This window comes from Odocoileus virginianus, chromosome 2 (genome assembly GCF_023699985.2).
Source record: "Odocoileus virginianus isolate 20LAN1187 ecotype Illinois chromosome 2, Ovbor_1.2, whole genome shotgun sequence".
In the NCBI taxonomy this organism is placed as follows: domain Eukaryota; kingdom Metazoa; phylum Chordata; class Mammalia; order Artiodactyla; family Cervidae; genus Odocoileus; species Odocoileus virginianus.
Genome location: NC_069675.1, coordinates 6,019,220 through 6,037,803, shown reverse-complemented (window position 1 = coordinate 6,037,803; position 18,584 = coordinate 6,019,220). Strand labels below are relative to the sequence as shown.

Here is an 18,584-nt window from a genome sequence, read left to right as displayed (position 1 = left end):
CCTGACCTGCCTCTTGAGAAATCTGTACGCAGGTCAGGAAGCAACAGTTAGAACTGGACATGGAAGACTGGTTCCAAATAGGAAAAGGAGTATGTCAAGGCTGTATATTGTCACACTGCTTATTTAACTTATATGCAGAGTACATCATGAGAAACGCTGGGTTGGATGAAGCACAAGCTGGAATCAAGATTGCCGGGAGAGTTATCAATAACCTCAGATATGCAGATGACACCACCCTAGTGGCAGAAAGCAAAGAACTAAAGAGCCTCTGGATGAAAGTGAAAGAGGAGATTGAAAATGTTGGCTTAAAGCTCAACATTCAGAAAACTAAGATCATGGCATCTGGTCCCATCACTTCATGGCAAATAGATGGGGAAACAGTGAAAACAGTGGCAAACTTTATTTTTGGGGGTTCCAAAGTCACTCCAGATGGTGACTGCAGCCATGAAATTAAGAGACACTTGCTCCTTGGAAGAAACGTTATGACCAACCTAGACAGCTTATTAAAAAGCAGAGATATTACTATGTCAACAAAGGTCTGTCTAGTCAAAGCTATGGGTTTTCCAATAGTCATGTATGGATGTGAGAGTTGGACTATAAAGAAAGCTGAGCACTGAAGAGTTGATTCTTTTGAACTGTGGTGTTGTAGAAGACTCTTGAGAGTCCCTTGGACTGCAAGGAGATCCAACCAGCCCATCCTAAAGGAAATCAGTCCTGAATATTCATTGGAAGGACTGATGCTGAAGCTGAAACTCCAATACTTTGGCCACCTGATGCGAAGATCTGACTCATTTGAAAAGACCCTGATGCTGGAAAAGATTGAAGGTGGGAGGAGAAGGGGACAACAGAGAATGAGATGGTTGGATGGCATCACCAACTCAATGGACATGAGTTTGAGTAAACTCCAGGAGTTGGTGATGGACAGGGAGGCCTGGCGTGCTGCAGTCCATGGGGTTGAAAGAATTGGACACAAATGAGCAACTGAACTGAACATATACATGACATTTACCATTTTAACCATTTTTAAGTGTTATGGTTCAGTGGTATTAAGTACATTCACATTTTGTGCAACCATCACCAGAATTTTTTCATCTTTCCAAACTGACACCTGTCCCCATTAAACAATAGCACCCCAAATCCCTCTCCTCCAGCCTCAGGCATCCACCACCCTCCTTTCTGCCTCTGTGAATCCTGACTCCCCTGTGCTCAGTCATGTCCAACTCTTTGCAACCCCATGGACTATAGCCTGCCACGTTCCTGTGACCATGGAATTCTCTAGGCAAGAATACTGGAGTGGGTTGCCATTTCCTCCTCCAGGGGATCTTCCCGACCCAGGGATCAAACCTGCGTCTGATACGTCTCCTGCATTGGCAGGTGGATTCCTTACCACTGAGGTACCTGGGAAGCCCTGACCTCTTTAGGTCTCTTCTATCAGTGAAATCCTACAAAATTTGTCATTTTGTGACTGGCTGTATCACTTAGCAGAATGCCCTCAAGGTGAATGCATACTGCAGCACTTGTCAGAATATCCATCCTTTCTGGGACTTCTTGGGTCCAGTGGTTAAGAATCTGCCTGTCAATGCAGGGGATACAGGTTCAATTCCTGGTCTAGGAACTAAGATCCTGTATGCAACATAGTTCAGCAAAAAAAAAAAAAAATATATATATATATATATATATATACATCCCTTTTAAAACTGAATAATGTTCCATTTTGTGTCGACCCATGTTTTGGTTATGTTCTCATCTGTTAATCCAGCCAGGGGCACTTGAGTTACTCCCACTTTGGGCTGTTGTGACTATGCCACATCCCATCCTTTCTCACTTTGTATTGGTTCCTTATTGCAGTTATTGGGTTTGTCCTTCTCTCTCTGTTTTCTGAACCTGCAATTGAGCACCTGCCCCTCTTCTCCTTTGCTGTGCCTTTGTGTGCGTGACTGTCTGCAACAGGTTGTGAGCATCGAGAAGATGGAGGACACCAGTCTGCTGCCAAACCCCATCATCGTCAGCATCCGGAGTAAGATGGCCTTCCAGTTCATTGAGCTCAGGGATCGTGACAGCCTGGTGGAGGGTCTGCTGGCGAGACTGAAGCTGGTGCATGCCGACCACCCTGTGCGCTATGACACCACTGTGGATGAGGACCTGGTATGATCCTTGGAGACAGCAGGAGTCTGTAAACTGAAAATTCCTTTTTTTCCCCCCCCAGCACCTCTAGGGCAGGTGTCTTTAAAGGGGAGTGCATGTAATGATAACCCACTTGGGTACCAGAAAAATGTTAGTGATGCTGGACCTGGGTAGCAGACAATCTGATATCATCCTTAATGCGCTGGGTGTCCTGAGTGGGTATGGCAGGGTTAGAGGGGGTTGAAGGGGACTCACCTACAGGTTAGAGGGGCTCATGGGGTTCACAGGTTAGAGGGGTTGATGGGGATACACTCAGGTTTCAGGGATCAACAGGCCATTTTCTCAGAGGTTGGAGGGATTGATGGGGATCAACACACAGGTGAGTGGACACCTTCTTTATTAGGTCAGTGCCCTCATCCCCCTGAGACTGGAGGGGATGATGTTATAGTATTTGGGGACAGATGTAAATTGCCCAAAGAGATGATTCACTGTCTTTAAGGTTGGACAGCTGCCACAGTAGGTCCAGATCTGCTGAACCTAGTCCCTAATTCTTCCTTGTTTCTGGACCTCTTTTCATCTGAGTAGTGACAGGAGGAAAGGAGAGGAGGTCTTTCAGTTCCCTAGAGCTGCTTTCTCCAGATGCCCGTCCTCAGTTCTAGATGCTGAGGGTGCGATGTCTCCTTCCTGGCCCTGCGTGGGGCCATGCTCTGGGAAAGCCCCGTGTGGACCAGGCTCCTTCTTGAGGATCCACTCCGTTGGGTCTAGTGTTAGAGTGCCTTTCCTGTAAGTCCCAAGCAGATAGGCATGTTTAAGTTTATTATGCTCACACACCCAAAGACAAAGACCGCCCCGTAACTAAAGCAGTGACTTTCTCTGTCATTCTTTTTTTTTTTCCTTCCCATGCAGACCTCACCTGTGTTTCATTCAACAAGCTTGTGCAGTGGCAACCACAGGTTTGGGGGTCTTGAGATGGTGTCTTCGCAAAATAGCGAGGAAAGGGAGAAAGAAACGAGCCCACGGATGTACCCCGAGGCTTTCCGGCCGTCGGGCAGCCAGAGCCCGGACTCGAGATTGGTGAGCGACGTGGCTCCGCCCCCACACGTGGAGGTGGTGGGGCGTGGCTTCCAGGCCCCTCCTGGGGTGGGCCTGACACAGGTTACTAGGCAACTTGGGCACCGATGACGTGCCCTCTTCGCCTCATTGGCAAAAAGTGGAAGGGATCAGAGATGCCAGTGGCCTGAACGCTTCCGGGTGGGTGGAGGATGTGGTGGGACGTCGGGGGGCAGTGACATTCCACCCGCCCTTCAGGGAGCATCTATCTGTGCTCTCCTGGTGGGGTTTCCACGTGCAGAACAAGTCTGTCTCCTTTTATCCAGTGGTGTCAGCGGGACTCCTAGGTCCAGCGCTGGTTTTTTGGCCCCTTGATGTTTTCTACTTTTACTAAACTGAAAATACCTTGGTTACACTTGTGATTGTTTTCTCCTCCACAGGGAGACTCTGTGGGCAATGGTAAATAGACTAGGAAGCTGAGCTGTGAGATGGTGCCCTGGCTGGAGGCACGCTGCGTGGGCACCGCCAGTACCAGGGTGGCTGTGAACAGGATATCTGCCCCTTGGCCACTTAATGGCTGGTGTATCACGGATTGTTAGCTTTATTTATTCAGAGTGAAGCCTTCTGATGTGCTGTTCAGAGATGCTCACTGAATGCCCATTGTTTAAACGAGTAAGAATATTGACTATATGTGTGCACCTCTCCCATGACTGGAGAATACAGATAATTAAGAGCATACATAAACTTCTTGTTTAAAAGGCACGGAAACATTCCTGCCAGCTAGGAATTCTAAAGGATTTTCAAAATTCATAGTCTGAAAGGATTTCCTGTTGCCTAGAGACATGTCTCTTTCTCATCTCTGCTGCTGAGAATGGAGTCATTTTTTTCCAGTTGGCAGTTTTCCCTCTGGCTGTCAGGAAGTTCCCGGCAAATCACGAGAGCCCCTGGCTCCCCTCTGCCCTCTGGGCTGACCTGTCGGTTTGGTGTGGACATCCTGAGGGGCTCACCCGCCCCCGCCGCGCCCCCCCTCCATCAGCTTTGCGTTCCCTTAGTAGTTCAGATGCAGCAGCAGCAGCAGATCAGACGAGCACACTCTTACTGTCAGCTTTGCCAAGGAAATGGCATCTGATTCAGGTCAGGTCTCCCACGGGGCTCTGAATTCCTGAAGGGCTAGTGACCTTGACATCCCGCATGCTGGTGGACGTTCAAAGCTGCCTGCCCAGCGAATTGCCTGGCACAGGTGGGTGCTCTCTCAGCCGAGGGAGCGCCCTCTGGTGGGCTGTGGACCGTGCCTCTTCGTACGCCGAGCGTGTTTCCGCTTCCAGTCCAGGGAACAGATCAAGGTGAGCCTCTGGAACGACCACTTCGCGGAGTACGGCAGGACAGTGTGCATGTTCCGCACAGAGAAGATCCGGAAGCTGGTGGCCATGGGGATCCCCGAGTCCCTGCGCGGCAGACTCTGGCTTCTTTTCTCAGGTGAGCGTTTCTGGGGTCTCCAGGCCCAACTTTCATTTCTGGAGCAGACACAGGACAGAGGCCCTGACCTGTGGGGGCGGGGGGCCGGGGAGTGTGTGTGCGTGTGTGCTTGTGCACGTGTGTGCGCACGTGCAGATGGGTCCTCTCGGCCTGTGACTTGCCCGGCCGGGACCTTGGGACCTTCTTGTGGGGACTGGGGCCAGGCTGCTGCAGCCTCTGGGCTCTGGGGTCCCCGGTCAGCGTGAGGTCTGGCAGAGGGATCGCCTCCCCTTTAGCAGTGATTTTATGAGTCTCTTCATCGTCCTCAGAATTCTGTTCAGAACCCCCTGGATGTGCAGTGTCTAGAGACCTGAAAACATCTTCAGATGCTTTACAGTAGCTCCCTCTGGGGACACTTCCTCCTGGTTCCCCTGCTGCGGGGGATGCACACGGAGCCGAGGGGGCTTCTCTCCTGCCCGCATCCTCCTCCTGCTTCACTGGCTCTGGGACTCTCCCTCTGCTGCTTTGGGGCGTCTCCCATCTGACGCTCGCCGGTGGGTGGGCTGAGCTTGGGGCCACGGTCTCTGGACGTGTCTTCTGTGAGCTGTGTGGTGCCCCTGGGTGAAGGATCGGGGCCCCGCCAGTGGGAAGGGAGGCCCTACGGTCCAGGGTGTGCTGGGAGGGTGGCGGCCAGGGCTCCACCTTCCTCGGAGACCCTTCTGGGAGCCTTCGGAGGCTGGGGCTCCTTGTTTGTTCCTTGTAACATGTGCTCCATAGCTTTTTGTTTTTAATTAGTTTGTACTTTATCTTTGGTTGCACTGGGTCTTGGTTGCTCCACACGGGCTTTCTCGAGTTGTGGCAGATAGGCCACATGCATGCATCTGTTCCTGAGGAGTACAACTGATTAAAAGTATATTAGTATAAAGCTATTTTTAGTATGAGCTCTTCTCCCCCTCTCTCTGCAAGGTTATTCTTAGAAAAGCTATATTATTTCATTTTTCCTTTCTTTTTTGTTTTTAGCAGAAGTGAAATTCCTTTTGGTTGTGTGGGGTCTTAACTATTTTGTGTTGCTTAGATAGTGAGACCTCACTGAAGTGCTCCGGCAGGACAGGCCCCTCCCCATGTGGACTCTTTCCCAGAAATCAGCCCCCCTTGAAATGTTATTTTTAAAAAAAACTTTTTATTTTATATTGGAGAAGAGCCGACTAACAGTGTTGTGAGAGTTTCAGGTGAACAGCAAAGGACTAAGCCATGCATACACATGTATCCATTCTCTCCCAAACCCCCCTCCCATCCAGGCTGCCACATAACATTGAAATGTTACTTGTAAATCACCAGATGCCGTCACGGACCTTGCCGCACATCCCGGTTACTACGGCAACCTGGTGGAGGAGTCCATGGGAAAGTGCTGCCTGGTGACGGAGGAGATAGAGCGGGACCTGCACCGCTCCTTGCCGGAGCACCCCGCCTTCCAAAACGAAACGGGCATCGCGGCGTTGCGGAGAGTCCTGACGGCCTACGCCCACAGGAACCCCAAGATCGGGTACTGCCAGGTGAGCTGTGCGCTGCAGGGCCGTCTCAGGCCAACCACCCAGGCCTCGGGTGCCATGTTTTTAGCCATCTGTACCAACGACTGCCCTGTGAGGGAGTCAGCCTCGTGGAGGCCGACCAGCTGATGATATGGGAGGGGTGTTGCCAGTGCCCAGGAGAGCGTGGCATGAGCTGGCCCCTGTCCTCAGGAGGCCATTCGGCCTTCATGGCCTCCCAGCCTCCACCGCAGGATGGCATTGATGAAGCCGCTGTGGAACGTCCTACCTCTGAACCGTACAGAAGTCATCAGGATTATTTTTAAATCTAAACATAGACATAGAGATTGGTGGGGGTGGGTTCTGAGCCTAAGGCGTGCTCCACAGCCCAGCCCAGCATCACTTCCTGGGGCCAGGGACGAAGTAGTGGCTGATGATTCAGCCCAGTGGGTCTTGTGAGGCCCACGTTGATAACTGTGGTCACTCCAGCTCAGTCTTGATTGGCTGGGTATACTGCATCTCTCATCTGTGTGGTCTGGACTTCTGTGGATCACGGGCTTGTGTGTTGGTGAATGTCTCTGTGGTGCATGTGACCTGGTCAGTAACTGTCCGCTCCCCTGTGAATCCCCTGAGCAGTCCATGAACATCCTGACCTCCGTTCTGCTGCTGTACGCTAAGGAGGAGGAAGCCTTCTGGCTGCTGGTGGCCGTGTGTGAGCGGATGCTGCCTGACTACTTCAACCACCGAGTCATTGGTAACTGTCTCCTCCCTTCCCCTCTGTCACTCGGAGTGGTTATAAAGAGACTCGGCTAGTCCCTGCACCAGCACCATCTGACTCTTGAATCTTCAAAACTAACTGATGTAACTCTCAGCACAGTTTTGGCAAAAGGGTGGAATGTGGTAACCCAGCTGCTTTTTTGCCACAAACTCTTACAGATTTTTATTTTTTGGCTGCGTTGTGTGGCGTGCGGTATCTTAGTTCTCTGACCAGGAATTAAACCCATGCCTCCTGCAGTGGGAGCACAGTCTTAACCCCCGGGAAGTCCCCTCTTACAGATTTTGGATAAAGAACAAATTATTTTGTGTGAATAGCTGAACTTGAGGAAAGAAAAATTCCTAGGTTCAAAAAGCAAGTTGAAAAGTGAAAACCAAAGAGGTTTTTCACTGATGGCTGAGGCCTGGAAAGAGAGGAGCTCTCCTTCTTGGTCTCCAGGGAGTTTGCGCAGATAGGAGATGCAGGGAGCTGAGCAATAATGGAGACCCGTGGGGCCCGACGTAAAGGGCAGAGGAGGAGAACTCCTCCCTCATCCAGGCTGATGATAAGAAAGGGCGTTTGTGACCACCCGGGCTCTGGGCAAACCTGTGTATGACCCCTCACTGCCCAGGCATGCCCGCCGCTGACCTTCGTGTGGTTGAGATTTGAATTTGCACCCTCTCTGTGACCCAGCTACCTCCTCGTGGAGAAAATGACACGGAAATTGCTCTGGCCGGGCGATACTCTTAGGGACACCTGATAGTAATCCAGGATGAGAGGTGGAAATGGCCTAAACTTAGAGTGGCAGCCGTGGGATCAGAAACAGAAGAACCAGTTTGAGATGGAATTTGCAAAGGACTGGATGTAGGGACAAGGCAGGAAGAAGAGGCTTGAAGACTGAGGTCTAAGAACTGAGGGAGTATTATGAGCACTGGGAGGGAGGGCGGGAGGGCTGGGAGGAGGTGGCCTTTGACCGTCTTCCCTGGCCCCCTTCCTGTATTTGAGTGGCTAATTGGTTTGCTTCCCTCTTCCCTTCATATCAAGGGAGGTATTTAATGTTGTACAGAGCAGCAAGGAGTAACCAGAACCTCGAGGTCACCGGGAGGCCTGCTGTCCAAGCCCTCACTGGGTGATGGGACAGATGGTAGTCAGCAGTGACCAGGGGACCCTCCATGATAATGGGACCACCGCCCCAATACAGGGAACATTTCTACAACCCACAAAGCTCCCTGCCTCCTCTTCCCTGCCACGCACAACACCTGGTACTGATTTCTGTCACCACAGGTTTACTTGGCTTGTTCTTGAGCTTGGAATAAATGTAATAGTAGAGAATGTTCTGCCTTCCTTCACTCAAGATACTGTTGGTGCATCAGCAGTTCCTTTTCATTGCTGCGTGCTATTTCATGGTACGTTCACACCATGATTCTTTCATCCCAGTCATTGGAGTTTCCAATTTCTAAGTCCTAATGAACATCTGTGTATAAGTCTTTTTGGAATATATATTGACACTTTTCTTAGGCTTTACCCAGGAGTAGAATTCCTGGGTCATAGTTAGATGTATGCTTAACTTTATAAGAAACTGTCATTTTTCCAAAATGGACAAAACGTATTCACATTATCTCACACCAGCTATGCATGGGAGTTCCACTTGCTCCATATCTGTTTATACTTGGAATTTTCTGTCTTTTTAATTTTAGCCATTCTGATGGGTGAGAGTAGTGTATCATGGTGATTTTAATTTCCATTTCTCTAATCATTGTTAATGATGTTGCACCTATTTTTCTGTGCTTATTGGCCATTTGTCACTTTAGAAATGTGTAAATCTTTTGCTTTTTTTTTAAAAAAAAGATTTATTGATTTCTTATTATCAAGTTGCATCAGTTCTTTATTTTTATTTTGATTACAAAATCTTTGTCAGATAATAGTTGCCACAGATATTTTCTCTGAGTTTGAAGCTTGCATTTTCATTTTATGAATAGTCTCTTTTGAAGAATGCCAGTCTTTAATTTTGATGAAATCCGATTCATAATTTTTCTACGGTTAATGCTTTTGTGTCCTAAGAAGTTTTAGCCTTTTGCCTGTATTTTCTTTTAGATGTTTTTTTAGCATTAGCTTTTATACCTAAATTCATGACACATTTCATATGTATTTTTCTGAATGGTTTGAAGTAGGAAGAGGGGTCCTTCCCCCCGCCCCCCCAGCCCACGTAGGTGGGCACTTGGTTCAGCACTGTTTTATTTTATTTATTTATAATTGAAGGGTAATGGATTTACAATAATGTGTTGGTTTCTGCCGTACATCAGCATGAATCACCCATAGGTATACATACGTCCCTTCCCTCTTGACCCTCCCTGCTGCCTCCCACCCGATCCTACTCCTCTAGGGTGTCACAGAGCACAGCTGGGCTCCCTGAGTCATATAGCAAATCCCACTCGCTCTCTGTTTATATATGGTAGTGTGTATGTTTCAGGGCTACTCTCTCTGTTCGTGCCTTCCTCTCCTTCCCCAACTCTGTCCACAAGTCTGTTCTCTGTGTCTGGGTCTCCATTGCTGCCCTGCAGACAGGCTCATCGGTACCATCTTTCTAAATTCTACATACATGCATTAATATACAATATTTGTTTTTCTCTTTCTGACTTACTCTGTATAATAGACTCTAGGCTCATCCACCTCATTAGGACTGACTCAAATGTGTTCCTTTTCATGGCTGAGTAATATTCCACTGTATACATGTACCACAGCTTCTTTATCCATTCATACTTCGATGGACATCTAGGTTGCTTCCATGTCCTAGCTGTTGTAGATAGGAGCACTGTGTTTGAAAATGCCAGATGAAAATACTGTCCTTCCCCCATTGAATCACGTCGGTCCAAACATCAGAAGTCCGTGAACCAAGTGTGAGTCCTTTCCTGGGCTCCCGTCCTGTGTCAGGGTTCTGTGTATCTCAGAGCAGCTCTAATCTGAGAGGGAGTGACTCCCTCCCCAGCCAGTCTCCGTGGCTCCTTCCCCAGGGGCCCAGGTGGACCAGTCCGTCTTCGAGGAGCTCATCAAGGAGCAGCTCCCTGAGCTGGCGGAGCACATGCACGACCTCTCGGCCCTGGCGTCCATCTCCCTGTCCTGGTTCCTCACGCTCTTCCTCAGCATCATGCCCCTGGAGAGTGCCGTGAACGTGGTCGACTGCTTCTTCTACGACGGCATCAAGGCCATCTTCCAGCTAGGACTGGCTGTGCTGGAGGCCACTGCCGAGGACCTGTGTGGCAGCAAGGATGACAGCCAGGCCTTGATGGTCCTCAGCAGGTGAGGCAGGGAGCCAGGCGGCAGGTTGGGTGGGCACTGTGGGGCTCCCCTCCACTCTGCCACCTTGTGGGCCCTGGGGCCAAGCCTTCTGGCAACCTTGTCGTCCTGTCCACCTTCCCTCGCTCCTCTCCACCAAGAGGCTGGAAGGTGAGGGTACTGGTGTCTTTCTCTGAACAGGCTCAAGTCTCCTAAGTCTAGATGGACCTTCGGTCACCTTGAACGGAAGGAGGGCAGGGGGGCACGTGGAAACGTGGGCCTCAGGAAGCCGGCTGGGGGATGTGGATGTTTTGTGCATATAGGGGCTGGTGTGTGGCAGTGAAGGCAAAGCCTGCTGGCCCGAGGACATGTGGAACTGAGGTCGAGCTGGCTGATAAATGACAAGTTCCTGTTCAGAATACTGTGGACGCACAGTATTTACATCACTGGAAAGTCAGAAAAGTGACAGTGTTAGTCCCTTAGTCGTGTCTGACTCTTTGCGACCCCATGGACTGTAGCCCGCCAGACCCCTCTGTCCATGGGACTCTCCAGGCAAGAATACTGGAGTGGGTACCATTCCCTTCTCCAGGGGATCTTCCCAGCCCAAGGATTGAAACCTGGGTCTGTCACATTGCAGGCAGCTGCTTCGCCGTCTCAGCCACCAGGGAAGCCAGAGACCTTGGAAACCCTCCTGTGGTTCCAGGGTCGCCACGTCTGTCTGCACGCTCATTTCTCCTTTTCTCTAGAACGAGTGTGGCTGTAGTGGCCTGGCCTTCCTCATGGTGACTGGAGACTGGGGAGCCGGTTTGAGAGTTGCTGCCCACGTCTGGGGCCCCTGTGAAGGTGGTGGGGGCTGCGAGGTGCCCAGGGTGGGGGAAGGGATGGTAACCCTGTGCTTTCCTGGTGTCTGATGTGCCCAGGTTTCTGGACCACGTCAAGAACGAGGACAGCCCGGGACCCCCGATTGGCAGCCACCACGCCTTCTTCTCTGACGACCAGGAGCCGTGTCCCGTGACCGACATTGCAGACCTGATCCGCGACTCCTACGAGGTGCCTGGGCCCCATCCCGCCCACTGGCCCCCACCCCCAGGTCTCTCGGGAGGTGAACTTCCAGGGAGGTGTTCGGGGCTGCTGCTTGTTTGCTGTCTGGATGCAGAGAGGACTCTGAGCGAGTGATTCCCCCCTCCCCTGCAGAAATTCGGGGACCAGTCTGTGGCTCAGATCGAGCACATGCGCTGCAGGCACAGGATCCGAGTCCTCCAGGGCCACGAGGACACCACGAAGCAGAACGTGGTGAGTAGACGCCGCCTCCGGGCTGTGGATCCCGGCGGCCAGGCGCTGACCTGCACTGGGTCTCCTGCTGCCCCTGACAGGAGAGGAGCAGGGTTTTTTTTTTTTTTTTTGCATTAAATTAACAACTAAGTGGTTCAGATGGTAAAGATTCTGCTTGTAATCCAGGGGACCTGGGTTCGATAGCTGGGTCAGGAAGATGCCCTGGAAAAGGAAAAGGCAACCCCCTCCAGTATTCTTGCCTGGGAAATCCCATGGATAGAGGAGTCTGTGGGGCTACAGTCCATGGGGTCGCAAAGAATCAGACACAACTGAGCAAATAATGACAGCTTGACAGCAGTGAGCTAGTGGAGAAGCAGCCTGGATTTAGTTTTAGAGTCAGACAGACTGTGAGCAAATTAACTACTGTGAGCCTTTGTTCCCTGGTTGTAAAATGAGGATAACAACACTCATCATGTGGGGTTAAATAATGGACAATATAGAAGTTGCCCAGTGCCGAGGGCCTGCAGTCTTTCTTTTGTTTGTTTTTTAGGGGCCATTACTGCTGGCATAGGAAATGGCAAACCACTCCAATATTTATTTATTCTTGCCAGAAAAACCCCATGGACAGAGAAGCCTGGCAGGCTACAGTCTGTGAGGTTGCAAAGAGTTGGACAGGACTGAGCAGACATAATCTTTTTTAAAATTTCATTTATGTATTCATTTATTTTTGGCTGTGCTGGGTCTGCATTGCTGCGTGGGCTTTTCTCTAGCTGTGGTGAGTGGGGGCTCCTCTCCAGTTGTGGTTCAAGGACTTCTCATTGTGGTGGCTTCTCTCGTTGTGGAGCTTAGGCTCTAGGGTGCACAGGCTTCAGTAGTTGTGGCATGCGGGCTTAGCTGCTCTGTGGCCTGTGGGAACTTTCCCAGACCAGGGATCGAACCTTCGTCCCCAGCACGGGCAGGCTGACTCTTAACCGCTGGACCACCAGGGAAGGGAAGTCCAGGCCTATAGCGCTGGTGGTTATGCTGCAGAACTTGCCACCCGAGCTCTAGCCTTGCTAGTGTTTGATCCTTTGCAAGTACTTAAACGCTTGTCCTGAGTTGTGGATGTGTGAATGAGAAAGGTTGAGGATGAAGCCCTGAGAAAGTCGCCAGAAAGCCGTCTCTGGGTCATCTGGGTACCTGGTGTCCACTCCAGCAGGATGCGCCCTCTTGCCCCCTGATCCTCCAGGGCAGGCAGAGAATTCACTGCATGCCTGTTTTTTCTTTCCTCGAGCTCCGGGTCGTTATCCCAGAGGTCTCCATCCTTCCCGAAGACCTGGAGGAACTCTACGATTTATTCAAGGTAGGAGGCTGAGGGGTGAGGAAGTGACAGACCCTGAGTCAGGCCGCAGCCAAGGCTGTCCACCTGCGGTGGGGAAGGGTCAGCGTGGGCCTGCTGAGCGGCCACGAGGCTGGGGCGGCCCCGGCCAGCAGCTCTGGCTGGACGGCGCCTGCTGATCCCGGGTATTAATGCTGCTGCGCTCGGCCGAGAGGCCCTCAGTGATGGGGACGCAGCCTTCACTGCCCAGCAGCAGTTCCCAGTCAGCCGCAGACACAACAGTGATTCTTACTAAACTGTCTCCTGGTATCCTTTTTTTTTCCCTGTTGTTATTTTTTTTAATTGAAGTATAGTTGATTTAAAATATTGTCTTTGATTCTGGTGTATAGCACAGTGATTCAGTTATACACATATATGTATTTTTTTCATTATAGGTTATTACAAGGTATTGAATATAGTTTCCTGTATCACCTCATGTACATTTTACTCATAACACCACCTACAAGACGTGTATACATATTTTTCTGTTTGTGAGGCTGGTTTGGATGCTTATTTATGTTCTGTTTTCCTTGATGCTATTGTTAACACTTTTTCATGTTGCCATTTGATCTTATTTTTAAATCATTTTACAACTTGTCCTGTTGGTAATGCTTAATAGTTGGTGGCCATTACCTTCTCCAGGGGATCTTCTGGACCCAGGGATCAAACCTGGGTCTCCCCCATTACAGGCAGTTTCTTTACCATCTGAGCCACTCGGGAAGCCCCAATACTTAATTCCGTACACCGTATTTTGAATATTTGGGTATTTAGGTGGATTCCCAGCTCTTGCTACTTACATCATCCTGCAAAGACCATTTTCAAGTGCCTTCCTAGAAATTTTCTTGCTCGAAACAGTCCATAGACATGGGGAAGAGGCAGACCGTGGACCCACTCCTGACTGCTTCTGCGGTGAAGGCGAGCAGAGTGGAGCGCAGGCCAGCCAGAGCAGCGGCAGACCCAGAGGAGCCCGGGCACTGCAGCTCTTCCGGTGGGGACTCTGAGCCCCCGGTGCTTCTGAACTTGAATTGCTGGGTACTTGAAATAGTCCCAGGCGGCGTGTAGGTCCTTCTGAGTGGAGCCACAGAGCTGGTCTGACCCTCATGTAGCTGTTGTGTCACTGCTGTGGTCACTGACACATGAGGCTGGCTCAGTCAGTTGCTGGCACTCCTCACCCCCCATCAGCAGGATGTGTGATGAGGACTCCTGTAAACATCATTGGTTTTCAAGTTTTATAGTTTTCTCTGTTGCATGAAGAGAAAACACAGAGTCAAAGGTGACTTGGTATCCCATGCCCCACCTCTCTTTGTCAAGGAGTTAAAACAGGGAATACTAGAAACACAAAAGCAGGTAAACCGAGGTGATATTTAGCATGAAGAGTCTAATTTCTTTAGGGCTGGCGGTTCTCAATTTGGGAGAATAAGACACATCAGACATCTGAATTTATATAACTTTAAAGATTGCTTTAAATTCATCATGAAAATAAACTGCATTAAGTACTAACCATATCATTAAACTTCCATACACGAGTATTTAAAAAAGACAGACAGCTATTTCCTGTTTCCTATTTCTATCTTTTCTGTGAATGATGTGGGTGAAATTTATTTTCGTATTTGTTGTTAGCTCTGCAGTCCCTTCGTTTGTGTAGGGCTAACTGCAAATGTTAACTGTGAATACAATGCCAGTTTCAAGATAACACTTCCAGAAGAAATCTCAGTGAAACAGCATCGTAGGCATGGTGTCTCGTTCTGTGCTACAGCCTGAGGCACCTCCTGCATGCACCAGGGTCATCCTCACGCCCGCAGAACAACCCTCAGACTGTCCCCCCACCTCAGCTCTTGCTCCCGGCCTTCTCTGAATTTCCTTGGCTTTTGTAGTCTGACCTCATATATTTAATTAATTAATTAGTTTTTTTTGGTGTTCAGGATGTTTATTAGGGAGTAATCTTTTCTTTAACTTTTTATTTTTATAGCTGATTAACAATATTGTAGTTCCAGGTGGACAGCAGAGCAACTCAACCATATATATATACATACATCCATTCTGACTTCGTATATCTTAATGCTTGTGTTTTTGTTTTTAATTGGAGGCTAATTACTTTACAGTACTGTAGTGGTTTTTGCCATACATTGACATGAATCTGCCATGGGTGTACATGTGTTCCCCATCCTGAACCCCCCTCCCACCTCCCTCCCCATCCCATCCCTCTGCGTCATTGCAAGGTATAAGGTTCCCTAGCTGGATTTTGAATGTGTCTCTTGTCTTTTGAACCAGAGGTTCATTTTCCCAGGAAAAGGGCCACACAGAGATACCCTTATATCATTGAGTAAATATGTGATAGGTTCTCATTAAGGATTAAAGAGTCTGTGCCTTAACTTCACTGCATCCTTTCCTAAGCCTGGGATGAACAGGTGTGACTGTTCTCTGTGTTAACAGCAAACAGTCTTCTCTGACTGTCTCTTTTACAGACTCTTTCCTATTAAAGATGAACACTGTGTACTTAGTGAAATCCATTTTTATTCTGAATTTAAAGCCATCTTTCTTTTTTGCCTGAATACAATTCTTTTTTTTTCTTTGTTTCATTGAGATATAATTGACCTACATACAGCACTGAGTGTGTACAGCATAGTGAATTACATATATTGCAAAATGATTCACAGTAGGTTAACATCCATCATGTCATTTGTTATTCAGTTGCTCAGTCGTGTCCAACTCTTTGCAACCCCACGCCACGCCAAACTTCCCTGTCCTTCACCATCTGCCAAATCTTACTCAAACTCATGTCCATTGAGTCAGTGATGCCATCCAACCATCTCATCCATCTCTGTTGTTCCCTTCTCCTCCTGCCTTCAGTCTTTCCCAGCATCAGGATCTTTTCTAGTGAGTCGGCTCTCTGCATCAGATGGCCAAAGTATTGGAGCTTCAGCTTCAACATCAGTCCTTCCAATAAATATTCAGGACTGATTTCCTTTAGGATTGACTGGTTTGATCTCCTTTGCAGTCCACGGGACTCTCAAGAGTCTTCTCCAACACCACAGTTTAAAAGCATCAATTCTTCGGCACTCAACCTTCTTTATGGTCCAATTCTCACATGTATACATGACTACTAGAAAAACCATAGCTATAACTATACAGACCTTTGTTGGCAAAGTAATATCTCTGCTTTTTAATATGCTGTCTAAGTTTGTCATAGCTTTTCTTCCAAGAAGCAAGCGTCTTTTAATTTCATGGCTGCACTGACCATCTGCAGTGATTTTGGAGCCCAGAAAATAAAGTCTCTCACTGTTTCCATTGTTTGCTCGTCTATTTGTCATGAAGCGATGGGGCTGGATGCCCTGATCTTAGTTTTTGAATGTTGAGTTTAAAGCCAACTTTTCACTCTCTTCTTTTCACCTTCATCAAGAGTTCCTCTTTGCTTTCTTCCATAAGGGTGGTGTCATATGCATATCTGAGGTTGTTGATAACTCTCCCAGCAATCTTGATTCCAGCTTGTGCTTCTTCCAGCCCAGCATTTGTCATGATGTACTCTGCTTGTAAGTTAAATAAGCAGGGTGACGATATACAACCTTCTCATACTCCTTTCCCAATTTTGAACAAGTCTGTTGTTGCATGTCCAGTTCTAACTGTTGCTTTTTGACCTGCATACAGATTTCTCAAGAGGCAGCTAAAGGTGGTCTGATGTTCCCATCTCTTTAAGAATTTCCCAATTTGTTGTGATCCACACAGTCAAAGAAAGGCTTTGGCATAGTCAGTTAAGCAAAAGCAGATGCTTTCCTGAAAGTCTCTTTCCTTTTCTATGATGCAGTGGATGTTGGCAGTTTGATCTCTGGTTCCTCTGCCTTTTCTAAATCCAGCTTGACCATCTGGAAGTTCTCAATTCATGTATTGTTGAAGCCTTCCTTGGAGAATTTTGAGCATTACTTAGCTAGCGTGTGAGATGAGTGCAGTTGTGCAGTAGTTTGAGCATTCTTTGGAATTGCCCTTCTCTGGCATTGGAATGAAAACTGACCTTTCCCAGTCCTGTGGCCACTGCTGAGTTTTCCAAATTTGCTGGCATATTGAGTGCAGCACTTTCACAGTATCATCTTTTAGGATTTGAAATAGTTCAGCTGGAATTCCATCTCCTCTACTAGCTTTTTTCATAGTGATGCTTCCTAAGGCCTACTTGACTTTGCATTCCAGGATGTCTGGCTCTAGGTGAGTGATCACACCATTCTAATTATCTGGGTCATGAAGATCTTTTTTGTATAGTTCTTCTGTATATTCTTACTGCCTATTTTTAATATCTTCTGCTTCTGTTAGGTCCATATCATTTCTGTCCTTTATTGTGCCCATCTTTGAAATGCTCCCTTGGTATTTCTAATTTTCTTGAGGAGATCTCTAGTCTTTTCCATTCTATTGCTTGCTTCTATTTCTTTGCGTTGTTCACTTAGGAAGACTTTCTTACCTCTGCTTACTATTCTTTGGAACTCTGCATTCAGATGGGTATATCTTTCCTTTTCTCCTTTACTTTTCACTTCTTTTGTTTTCCTAGCTATTTGTAACGCCTCCTCAGACAGATATTTTGCCTTTTTGCATTCTTTTTCTTGGGGATGGTTTTGATCACTGTCTCCTATACAGTGTTAAAATACGCCTGTCCATATTTCTTCAGGCACTGTATCAGATCTGATTCCTTGAATCTGTTTGTCACTTCCACTGTATAATCATATAGATACAAAAAAAAAAAACCCCAAAACAGCAAAAATGGTTTTTTTCTTGTGATGAGAAATTTTAGGACCTGCTCTCTTAACAACTTTTGAATATACCATACAGCAGTGCTAAGTATAGTCATCATGGCATACATACATCCCCAGGACTCATTTGTCTTTTAACTGAAAATCTGTACCTTTTGACCCCCACCATCTTATTCTACAACCCACCCCCAGCTCCTGCCTCTGGTAAAACCATGAATCTGATCCTTCTGTATGACTGGAATGATTTGTTATATTGTTTTAGATTCCACTTACAAGATCATATAGTATTTGTCTTTCTCGGACTTATTTCACTTACCATAATGCCCTCAAGGCCCATCCAGATTTATAAAGCAGTGTTTTAGGTCATGTTGGTGGCATCTGTCCCTTATTCTCTGAAACTGAGGACAGTTTTATCAGTCTTGTCTCTCCAAGTGAGACGGAAACAATATAACATACACTTGGTGTCAGGGGCTACTCTGGGACACACCCAGGACCTGAAACAGTGCCTTGTGTTAATATATTCCAGAAGTGTGCTTTTTAAAAGAACTGGAGTGTGTTTTATGTTGTTAGTTTCCGCTGTGTACCAGTGTGCACCAGCTATGTGCACACGGCCCCCTCCCCCCACCCCTGTGTTAGTTTCTGCTGTGTACCAGTGTGCACCGGCTGTCTGTGCACACGGCCCCCTCCCCCCACCCCTGTGTTAGTTTCCGCTGTGTACCAGTGTGCACCGGCTGTGTGTGCACACGGCCCCCTCCCCCCACCCGTGTGTTAGTTTCTGCTGTGTACCAGTGTGCACCGGCTGTCTGTGCACACGGCCCCCTCCCCCGACCCGTGTTAGTTTCCGCTGTGTACCAGTGTGCACCGGCTGTGTGTGCACACGGCCCCCTCCCCCCACCCCTGTGTTAGTTTCCGCTGTGTACCAGTGTGCACCGGCTGTGTGTGCACACGGCCCCCTCCCCCCACCCCTCTGTTAGTTTCCGCTGTGTACCAGTGTGCACCGGCTGTGTGTGCACACGGCCCCCTCCCCCCACCCCTGTGTTAGT

General features: G+C 48.5%; 1 protein-coding gene across 5 annotated transcripts in view; it reads left to right on the top strand.

Moving 5' to 3' along the window:
- The window catches only part of TBC1D8 (TBC1 domain family member 8), a 143,160-nt gene that overhangs the window by 101,835 nt on the left and 22,741 nt on the right, over nt 1-18,584 (top strand). For all 5 annotated transcript variants that reach the window (XM_070475018.1, XM_070475029.1, XM_070475015.1 and 2 more), the window contains 9 exons: nt 1,951-2,145; nt 3,031-3,198; nt 4,500-4,650; nt 5,968-6,182; nt 6,792-6,909; nt 9,921-10,206; nt 11,103-11,232; nt 11,377-11,475; nt 12,728-12,796. In XM_070475018.1, coding sequence (XP_070331119.1) covers nt 1,951-2,145; nt 3,031-3,198; nt 4,500-4,650; nt 5,968-6,182; nt 6,792-6,909; nt 9,921-10,206; nt 11,103-11,232; nt 11,377-11,475; nt 12,728-12,796 — 1,431 coding nt within the window. The remainder of the gene's footprint in view (nt 1-1,950; nt 2,146-3,030; nt 3,199-4,499; nt 4,651-5,967; nt 6,183-6,791; nt 6,910-9,920; nt 10,207-11,102; nt 11,233-11,376; nt 11,476-12,727; nt 12,797-18,584) is intronic.